At 43.8% G+C, this 11,383-nt stretch overlaps 1 protein-coding gene across 1 annotated transcript in view; it reads left to right on the top strand.

Moving 5' to 3' along the window:
• Positions 1 to 1,119: 1,119 nt before the first annotated feature.
• FAM65B (family with sequence similarity 65 member B) overlaps positions 1,120 to 11,383 on the top strand; it is a 95,010-nt gene continuing 84,746 nt past the window's right edge. The window contains exon 1 of the mRNA XM_018556298.1: positions 1,120 to 1,375. Within this exon, the coding sequence (XP_018411800.1) occupies positions 1,303 to 1,375 (73 nt within the window). The 5' untranslated portion in view covers positions 1,120 to 1,302. The remainder of the gene's footprint in view (positions 1,376 to 11,383) is intronic.

Below are 11,383 nucleotides of genomic sequence, written 5' to 3'. Positions count from 1 at the left end.
TAAATTACATTCGCAAGTGGTGACCAATGAGAAGCATTTCTGACCATGCTGACCAATGAAAACTACTTCTAAGCAAGAAGCACTTCTCACTGGTCAGGTGACTGTGATGACCAATACATGCTGCCCATTTGTAGGGGGAAATGTGAAATACCTAGTGCAGGGCTGCGATGTTGTGTATGGTGTACAGACCATACAATGGGAGCTGTGGTGGGGAAGAAGCATTCATTTAAAGGTAAGAACAGTAAGGGGGAGAGGGGCAGATTGGAGGGGGAATTCAATTTTCACAAATTTGCCTAGGAAAGTAGATTTACCCTTTAAAGTCCATCCGTCTAGGACCCCTTCTAGGATAAGGGTTTGGGAGAAAGGGGAAAACCACATGTTCCTTTTTTTTTTTATATTGACATTTTAGACCAGGGTGCCTTGAGTTTAAAAAAAAGGTTGAGAAATGCTGATCTAAAAATTAATGCTGCAAACCTGCGTCCAGATAGGATCATACTGGTGTCATTTATGCACATGCGTACAGGTGTAAACTAATTCTAGAGGCTAGAATGTATGCTGTACGTTCATAGTAGCTCATGTACTATGTCCAGTGGCGGGTGTTTTTCTGCTTGCAACAAAACACTCAGGTGTGAACAGGGGCCATAGACAGAAATAGGACTCCTCGTCTTGACCGTTTTTTTTTTTTTCGTGCTCAAGACAAGCGAATGGGATTCCTTGTGTTGAGTGTTTTGTTGCACTTTTAAGCGGCAAACCGCCTCGGTGTGAATGGGGACTAAATGCGAGTACTTTGTGTCATTAGACACATTTTTTAATGGCTGGATCTTTCTGGCAGTAAGACAAGTATTTTAATTACGCCCATGTGTGTGAGCCCTGACGTTACAAATGACTACAATCCCTTCCTTCACCCTGTGGTCTGCCTACACTAGTAGACAAAAAAAAGCTTAAAGTGCAGGGATCAACTACAATCCTTAAGCAGTCCGTTACTTTCTATTCTGGGTGTACCCTCCCTATAACCACATAGCGTGTATCTATAGCTGTGGAGGGCATATCTAGCACAGCATGAGCACATCCCATTTCCCAGTATCCAAGTCAACTTCCTGTGTGCAGAAAACACACACTTCCAGTCCAGTCCAGCCCAGTGGGGCTCTCCCTGGACACATGTACTTCTAAACATTGTGCACAGGGCTGGAGCTTGTCATCATCTTTCTAAAGAGGATGTTGCAGTGCAGTCAGGAAGCAGCACACAGGCAGTTCCTCCTTCAGTGATCAGAGAAATCCTGCCTGGGAAGCTGTCCCATCAACATGTCTGCAGGGGAGGACAGGAGCAGCATGAACCTAAGTGAAGCCGAGGAGGAAGATGATGTGCTCTCTGAAGGTAACATAGCCCTGTGTGTTTGTTTAGATGCTTAGAGCCATGTATATGAAGTGGGACAGCACAGTGTGTTAGTACTATGCCTGCTTTTATATTACATCAGGATTCCTAAGGGCTCACACACAAGCTCCTCTATGAAGGCAGGTTTTGGGTTTGACCGCTGCTCTAAAATATGGATCTGAACGCCACAATGTACACGGACATGTTGGCTGAAATAAAGTTGCGTTCAGAGGCACACAAAACTATAAGAATGTCTCTGAAAGCGCACTTTTTTTCTGCCCGTGTTCCTGAGGCCATTTAGATTACATGGAGCAGCTGGTCATTACTTCTCAGGTCATCACCTTCATACTCCTTAACCACTTGAAGACTGGGGTGTTACACCCCCTTCCTGTCCAGGCCATTTTGCAGTAATTTGACTGACATTTATTCAATCGACACCGTAGCAAAATCAATTTTATACCATTTTTTTTGGTGGGCAGATGGAGCTTTCTTTTGGTTGTATTTAATCACCACTGGGGTTATTTATTTTATACTATATAAAGAAAAACTGAAAATCTTGAAAAAAAAAACCCGTGCCCTACATTATGTTATGACACCTTTTATTATCCATTTTTTTGGGTAAAATATAAAAGATGGCATCATGTCGGTTAAATGGATACCGAACATGTCGAGCCTTAAAATTGCGTGTTCCTGTGAAATCGTAAAAGAAACTACCACACCCAAAATTGCCCATGTATGCTTTAAAAGCTTTTACCACTCACCATTCTAGTGTTGAGCGTGATTGATGGCCCTAGAATTATTGCTTGCACTCCAATGTTCGCGGTGATATGTAACGTGTGTGGCACAGTCGGCGCACCCAACCTGCGTTTGTATTTACGTGGGGGACTTTAAAAATGTTTTTTTTTTTTTTTTATGTGACTTTAATTATTGTTAACTTAATTGCTATTACATAGGGGGCTAACATGTGATGTCACACATACAGTGACAGGTCCTCTTTATGGAGACATCAGGGGTCTATTAGATCTGCTTTCACCAACTTCTTCTCCGGCTACAGCAGCTATCAAATGACAAACTGGAAGTGATCGCAGGGGAGATCTGCCTGTAAAAGTGTGCTGATCTCCCTCTAATCAAAAAGTAGAGACCCGCCGGTCCTGGGTGTGCATGGGGGACAGCGGAGCCTAGGAGAGCCAGGGGAGGGGGCACGCACACTCCCTCGCACCGTACAACATGTATGTAATGTCGCCAGCTGTTTAAAATGTTTAAACTTTCCTTTCTCGTGCATGTGGGGGAAGGGGGCACACGGCTATGGAAAAGGACATTTATAAATGCTCACCTGCTGTCAGGAGTGAGCCATCCGGCCGTTTAGTTACAGCAGTCGTACGGCAAGTGGTGAAATACCTATGCAGCACAACAGGATCAACTTCAGCTCTTTTAATGACCGAGAATGACAGAGGTCCCTGTCCTGAGCCTGCGAGGCCCCGAAAACGTTTGTACTTGAATGACAAACTTGTCATTTAAACTGGACTTGCTTCATGTTCAAATGGTGTGCTGGTGACATTTTTGGACTTTGTGATATTTACACGGTGCCATCCGTGGTCACTTCAAGCACTCGTCTGATTTACAGGTGTATTGTCTAATTCGGTAAGGCGTGCAACAGGGCATACTTGTATGTGATTGTGTTATCGGAGCTCCCAATCAGGGAAAACGTTATGCCCAGTTTCTTCCCGGGTCCTCTGCCATTTGCCATGGTTCTTGTAATGGGCATGACTGGTTCTTGTAATGGGCATGACTGGGGGTGATAGAAGTTCTTGTGGGCCCTCTCTAGGTGGATGAAAACCTCTACATCCAGCATGGGCACTCCTAAATCCTCCATTTGGTACACAGACCTTAGGTTGCTATGATGACAGACCGGTTGTTAGGCACACAGACATGCTAAAATGCTTGTGTTGCACGTTTTTAGGTGCTATTGAAACCTATAGGGCCAAAAACGCATGATCCTGCCTGAAAGAAAGCTCATGTACCTCTTTTGTCTAACAATTGGCATTGCAACACTCAGGTGAGAACGGGCACCTTTTCAATATAATGAGAATCTTAAACTCAAACTTTTTTAAAGCCATTTCAAATGCTGATTAAATCACTTCCAATAGAGGCTGCTCCTTGATCTTGAAAGGTTTTAGTTTCCTGTAGAATCAGTTGGTTTATGAGCACTGGCTTTGATATCCTATTTTGGGGGTGGCTCTTATCCCTTAAGGGGTCCTATGGAGCCACCCTTGTGTGTGCTAGTAAGCTGTCTCCACACAGGCACAGCAAGACAACCTGCTTCTCACTCCTTCCTCTTCTCTAAGCTAGTATATGGACAGCTGCTGGAGACTGCTCTGTCCCTTGTGATCTTGTACTGGGCAAGGGAGTTCAGGGAAGCTGAGCTGAGAGAGTTGGAGCTTTTTGGAAACATGATGACTGTAAGTGATTGGGCAAAAATGTGAAGAAATACTTTGCTGGGCAATGTATATTTGTTTGATCTGGATTCACTATTAAAAAAAAACAATTTGAGAGTTTAAAGTGACATTAAACCCTCAGATTTTTTTAACATAAACCAATACTGTAATGTGTGCCTTACTGTATTCCATGGTTGTTTCCCTTCTCTTTGCTGCTCTTCCTTTTTAAATCCTCATGTCTTCTCATGCTGGGCAGAACTTCCCTTTTCAGCTCAGGGCCTCTTCCTGTAGTGCTGGCTCAGGTTTCAAGCCCATACAAACGTATACACGGCCCCCGTATCCATTCCTGAGACAAGGCAGTCTGCTGCAAAACAGAAGTTCTGCAGAGCATGAGAACAGATACAGATTTAAAAGGAAGAGCAGCATAGAGAAGGGAAACAGCCATGGATTACAGTAAGACACACATTACAGTATTGTTTTATGTTAAATCTGAGGGTTTAATGTCAATTTAATACTACTTATTGCTGAGCGTTGTTGTGCTTCGGGTAACATGGGACAAATCGTTCAGGTGTGACTGGGGACTAAAAGTAACCTTTATTGAGAAAATATAGGCTGCCATTGCTGGCCTTTCATGCTGATAATGCTAGTGGCCTGGCTGTCATGTTGATTTCATGAATACTTTGTCATTTGTCTAGAACAAGTATGCAGATGAGGAGTTCTGATTTTGTTTACTGCATGTATGTTCTTGGCTATTGATTCGGACAGTCTGCCAGGGAAGTAGCATTTTCAGAATAAGGTCAGCAATAGAAGCCTTTTTTTCTCTCTCTCTCTCTCTCTCTCTCTCGGTACAGGCTCCATTTACATGCCAAGAGGCTTACATTGCAAATGATTGAAATACTGTAGGAAAGGAGTGTGTTTGCGGAGATATTGCAGTAAAAATAACTGGGGTGTGGGCGGCAATCAATTACAGAGACTGCATAGAGAGCAAAAAGGTGGTGAAGATGGAGCAGGCATGTTACCTGTTTTCATTCATTTTTTAATGCTTCTTTCTCTCTCTGCATTTTGTATAAATGTTGCACATAATCTCAGGGGAGAGGAGGATGCCTTTCCATGAGATTTCCCAGCAATGGACTGCTGATGTAATCTTTCCAGGATGCAACACTTGGGCACATTACATCACTAATGCCCAAGAGGACCAGGGAGTGGAAAAACCATAACTATAAGTAAAATAAAAATGATTATTTAATGAATGTAAGAAGATTTCATATCAGCTTGCAGTGCTGCATGCTGAGGCGATGTTTAGTGAAAAGGGGTAAATACTTTTTTGTTCGCTTCAAATGGGTTTTTGCATTTTTATAGAAGTCTATGGGACTGTTAAATGCCTAAAGCTGCTCAAATGCACCTGTCAATGAATTCTGTACGATCTTAGAAGCATCTCACACTAATGTCAAAGTGATCCCATCTAAAACAAGCCCAAAACCAGTCTACACATGCCCAAAGGATAAATGCACTTTCAGTTTGCTTACCCTGCCCCTCCACAGATGAGTACTTGCCAAGATCCGATGCTTGGGATTGTTTACATCGCACCACAAGTCTCATCTCTCCTGGCCATGCCTGTGCAGTACAGCCCTATAGAAGTCTATTGAGCTCTACTGCTCAGGTGTGGCCAGGAGAGAGAGGACTTGTGGTGCAGGATGTAAACAATCCCTGGAGTCCATAGGCATTGGACTGAGGCACGTATTCATCTGCAGACGATCTGTTGGATCAGGGGAGGAGGGCAAAAACTCTACTAAATTTCCAATCCGCAAGCATGCAGAAATCTTGATCTACTTTCTTGTTCTTTGTCAGTAACTCAAAGTGTGATACCCTGAATGTCACCATGGCAGCCAGGCCACTACTATTTTCAGAAGGGGAGGCCAGCAATGGCAGCTTACATCTTTCTCTCAGTATAGGTATCCTATATTACATAACAGAACTTGGTAAATTGTTTTGTTCTCCAGCCTGTCAGAGTTAAGCCAAAAATTTTGTTTTTAGTTAGAACGGGGAAGGTTATGAACACTTATCTGGTTTTATGGCTATCTGGGGCTCCATTAGAAAAATGTCCTCACTCTGTCCAGGTGACAACAGTTTTACCTGACAGGAAGTGAGAGAAAATCTGCTACAGAGATAAAGCAGAAAAATAATTGACAGGGTTTCGAGAAACCCAAAAAAAGCCTTTTAATTGCTGCTGTTGGAGAGCTTCCCTCACTTCCTGTCTGGAAAAATGTTGGCAGCACAGGAAGTGATTGTAGATCTCTCTGACTGAGCCACAAAAAGACCCAATAGGGGTTCTAATCCTTCCCCACTCCATGCAAAACTAACAGCAATGTTGCACTTGGTCAGGCAGGAGGTGCATTTTGGTTCCCATTCAAATGAATAGCAAAGTAAGAGACCTCCTGCACCGTTAACAGTCAGTAGTTGTGTTGCGCGATTAACACACAGACCTGGTGTGAACGGGCCCTCAAGCAGCACTAGACCCACCAATTTAATCTCCCAAAACAGTTACTTTAAAGGCACGGTTAAGGTTACCCGTGTGCTTATTGCAGCTCTCAACTGAACTTTAAAGCCCTCAAATGGGTGGTGGCATAGCACCATGGCAACTGCAATCCAAATAGAGGCTCCTTCCTTGGCTGTAAAGGATCAGAGGTTGTAGTTCCACTTTAATGGGGCCTGCATAATTTAACTGCATTTGGCACTGGCAAGCTTCTACATCCCATCCCAAATCTATCAGTGAGTGCACCAAAAAAGAAATCTGATTCTAGTGAGGCTCTGTGCACACAGCTAAAACACCAGGAAACAGGAAAAAGGATCTTTAGGCCACATTCACACGGGTGATTAGCTTCCCTGCTGGCTGCCGGAAAAGCTTTGCCCTATGCACACGCTGTGTCCAGTTACCTGCAGCCAGGCTTGTACTCTCTACAAATTCATGCACAACGCAATATTCAAATGTTCTAATTAGATTTTTGCTTTAGCTTTAAAAATTGATAGTCCATTTCAGCTGAGTCCAATGAAATCTGAAAAAAATGACAGCCACATGGCTGAAAATAAAGAGCCTTATTGTTTTGTAAAACTTTATTAAGTAAGCATGAAGACTGTTGGGCTCCGTTCACACCTAGGTGCAGTGGCGTAACAATCACCATAGCGACTCAGGCGGCCGCTATGGGGCCCGGGGGGCCCTGCCAAGACATCCCCCTGATGCAGTGCAGGCCGCCTGGGTCGCTATGGCATTTCAGGCTGCTGGCTGTCACTGGCGGCTGTGAGGAGAAAACGCAGCCGTTCACATGCAGCGGCGCGTACCTCCTCACAGCTGCTGAGTCGATGACAACCAGCAGCTTCGGGGGAGGTGGCTGGGCCCGTCGTCGGCAGCGATGGAGGCGGGGCCCACAAGCGATCGTGGAGGAGGAGGCGGACAGAGGATCGGCCAGAGAGGTAAGAGGGCTTGACCGCCCACCTGAGACCCAGCAGAGCCCACCATAGACTCCCACCATATGGTGGGCTCTGCAGGGTCACCCTCAGGTGGGCTGTTTGGGTTATCAGGTGGACTTGTCTAGAAATCACAGGGCCCCATACAAGATTTTGCTATGGGGCCCTGTGATTTCTAGTAACGCTCCTGCCTAGGTGTTTTGTCTTTCAATTGTAAGCGTGACAAAACACTCAAGACAAGGAATCTCATTCACTTCTATGGCTCCTGTTCATACCTGAGCACCTTGAGGTGAGCAGAAAAATGCCGGTCACTGGAAAAAATACATGAGCTACTGGCCCTGCTTTGTGCTCCCATAGACTTCAGTGGGAAACTTTGTGCGACGAAACTCTCAGGCTGGATTCACACAGAAGGGACACCTAGTCGGCGTGTTTTACACGCATATGTTGCTCGTTTTTGTGAGCAGATTTTGGCGCATTCATGTCAGTGAGCAAAACGTGCATAATACATGCGTAAATCACAACATGCGTTTTTCAAGTGTTTTCTTTTGAGTTTATGGGACAATGTGCTGAAATCAGCCCCAAAGTAGCTCATGTATTTCGTGCGACAGGCGTATTTCTGCTTGCGACAAAACGCTCACGTGCACTAGGGTCATAGACATGAATGGGATTCCTACTGTTGAGCTGTTTGTCGCACAGATTTACGAGCGACAAACAGCTTAGGTGTGAAGGGGGCCTCATATAAAATGGATAGGATCCCTTGTCTTGAGCGTTTTGTTGCGCTTTCCTTTGAGTAAAAAAACGCCTAGGTGTGAACGGGGACTTGGGATTCTTTCACACCTAAAATGCAGGTGCGTTCAGGGATTCCTGTGTCAGGAACTTGCGTTTTCCTGCAGCAGAAAGCCCAAATCTGCCATGTACAAGCGGCACCTGTCACTCGGGTGACTGGCCGTATTTGAAAGCGGCAGAACACTGGCACATCACACAATCCTATGTGATACGATTAAATGTAGTTGGGAATCAATTACTATCCCTGGTCGCAAGATCGATGCATCCACGGATGGGGATCGATTCCTAAACGCATGTAATCATATGATTAAGTGTGGTGTGCCAGTGTTCTGCCGCTTTCAAATGTGTTTTTTTTTTTTAATTCAAATGTTCATTTTTAAGAGTTGTTGTTGTTGTTAATAATTGTAATATTTATTTTTATTATGATTATTTATTAAGAAGATGATAAATGTGGTGCCCTATATTGGTGTTTTGCTGTTTCTGGATGTTTGGGAGAGGTCAGGCTTATTTTACTCATCAGGGTGCGGTTTACAAGGAACATACATTCACTCTAACCACAGTGGTTTTTTTCTTGTCACTTTATACAAGGCAGTCTGATTAGTGTTATGATATCCAGGCAACAGTTACACAGTGAGTAATTTTGACATTTACTTTCTGTTATGTACTATAGCAGTCCTCTGAAGGAAAAGGAAATGGCCACACCTGAATGCTGTTCAGAGATTTTAACCAAACAGTGTACAGTTATGCTAGAACATGACCAAAATGAAGGACTGCACTTTGAAGTGATTTGAAACTTATCGAATGTCATTAAAGTGGAAGTAAAGTGTTTATAAAAAAAAAAAGGGGGTGGACTTGCACGGTCTCATGTAGTACAAATATATATATTCTTGAATGCATTGTAGAATAATAAAGCTCCCTGCATTACAACAGCATGCATGCGTTATTGTGCTTTAATGTCATTCATTCTGGGCGGCACCCAAATGCATTAGGGCAGCAGAACTGCCTTGCAGCGCACTGCAGTGCGCTACCATACATTGTTGTGCAATGAGGGTCAGGTCTGATTTTCCTTGTGCTGAGGTGCATTGGCAGCTCATTTCAAATGAATGTGCTGCATTAGAGCTGAACTCTGGAACTTTCTTAAATACCCTTGTGGCGGGGGGCCTCCTGCACTGCAAGGGCTAAATGCTTGTTAAAGCTGGGTATACAAGGTTCTATTTTCTTCCTTCAACCTGCAGGCTGAATGAGGAAAATATAACCGCTTCCTCCATCCTGCTGTTTTGCATTGATTGGCTGCTAGCTCTTTTCTGCCAAGAATTTTCCAACCTGCTCCTTCGATTAGCTGATTGAGGGGTGCAGGGCAGAAGCGTGTCAACAGGGGTACCCACTGTGCGAATTCTTGATGAAATTTGCACCGTGTATACCCTATTTAAGTCTAGTAGTAGAGGAACAGGCTGTAATACTTGCCTTATTCCCCACTCTTGTCAGGCTCCCATCTGTGCAACCGTCCCTGTCCCCAAGCCGCTTCACTTCGCATTCTAGGCGCTCTATCAAAAACATTTTTTGGCTGCAGTTGGGCATTTAGGTCATATAACTAATGCATAGGTGGTACCATAAGGTGCCAGTCTCTCCTTTCTTGCTATATGCTATGGTGCTGTTGGATGTTCCTATACATATATCGGCTTCCAAAACAAAAATGCCTAAAGTATTAAATGTGCACTACAATGCATCTAAAACACACATCAACCCAAGTAAAAACAGATATGCAAACGCACAAGTGTGAAAGGAGAATAAGGGCTTGTTCACACTGCGCACAGGACACCTAGAAAACAATTGTTTGTGCCATGTTCACATCTTACATGTACAGTGGTGTGCTGCAAAATTAAGGACACCGGGTGTGATAAAAATACACAAGCAATCTGTTATCTGTGGAGGCTTTTCACAAAGACCTATATTTATAGAATTGTGTTTACATTACAAGATCATAGGGTCAGGTGTGGAAGTTGTAAGAGAACAGGCACATGTGTCACTGTCTTTCTCCGTGAGACATTGCCTTTTTTTTGAGCAACTCGTACACCAGTGGAGAAATAACAATGGTCGGCACACAGCTTCTCCTCTGATACTTCTTGGTTGAAAATACATCCTGTCTACAAAATACAAAGGCGGACGCGTTTCTGCCTACACGGCCTTAGTCATAGCCAGTGGAACCCACAGCTGAAGGAGGAATGCGGTGCATACTTGGTTAAAGGTCACTTCCCTTTTTTTTTTTGCCCTAGAAATGAGCGGCTCTCCGCTACTAAAAGATTTTTCAATCCTATTAAAAAAATGTTTTTGCTAGGAAGTGTGCAATAAAAACAACTTGGAAGCACTAGTACTGCAAGATGCATGGCCTGAATGTTACATTTGGACTCGTTGCCTATGTATATCCAGCTTGGTGTAGATTGGGTTTCATACAGATCTACCCGGTGGCCATCACCATTATGATGACTGGCTCAGAATTATGCAGTAACACGTGTGTGTTTTATTAACTCGTCAAACAAATGAGGGCAACTTCTGCTTTCAGTGTAAAGTCAGGAAAAAGGTCTAGCCAGAATTTGGATAAATAGGCATTTGTATTCTGACTAAAAGTGAAACCATTAAGCAATGCTTGAGTCCCCCTCTGTTAACCGAGCCATCCGCCCTTTTCAAGCATATTGTACACTTTGTATTAGTCTGCAGCACATGTTGTGTGAACATTTACTTAGTGTACTACCGACTGTTTTCAGCCCTTTCACTTGGCATCATTGGGATGCGGGCAACATCCTCCGATCTGGTGTGAAGATGGAATTAGGCAGTACTCTATCACCTGGGCAACGGCAAATTTACCGTCTGCATTGGGTTGATGAATGACTTACTAGCGGAAATGGTGAATAACAAGAATGAGGGGCTTTATAATCTCAAATGACGCATGCGACATGTACTTTAGCATTATGGGCTCGTTATGGGTCGAGGAGCTTTGTCTTCCAAAATATACCACTGAACAGATTTAACAGGGGAGTTTACTAAAACCAGAGCAGACAGAATGTGGAGCAGCTGCGCACAGTAACCAATCAGCTTATATGTTCAGCTTGTTTAGTTCGGCTCCGTTCACATCTATGTGATGCGGGAGCGTGCGTGATGGTGCATTGCATGTTGCAATGTTGGGTGCAATGCAATTTTTTATTTTTTATTTCTTAAAAGAGAAGCAAAGCCAAACTTTTTTTTTTTTTGGCTTCTCTTGGGTCGCAGGAATACATTTACTGTAATGTATGCCCTTAAAGTCTGCATAGAGCAGGCTACTGCCCACTATATG

This window comes from Nanorana parkeri, unplaced genomic scaffold (assembly GCF_000935625.1).
Source record: "Nanorana parkeri isolate BGI_ZX_2015 unplaced genomic scaffold, ASM93562v1 scaffold233, whole genome shotgun sequence".
NCBI lineage: Eukaryota > Metazoa > Chordata > Amphibia > Anura > Dicroglossidae > Nanorana > Nanorana parkeri.
Note: the sequence above shows the minus strand (reverse complement) of the source record. Positions and strands in the feature narration are given on the sequence as shown.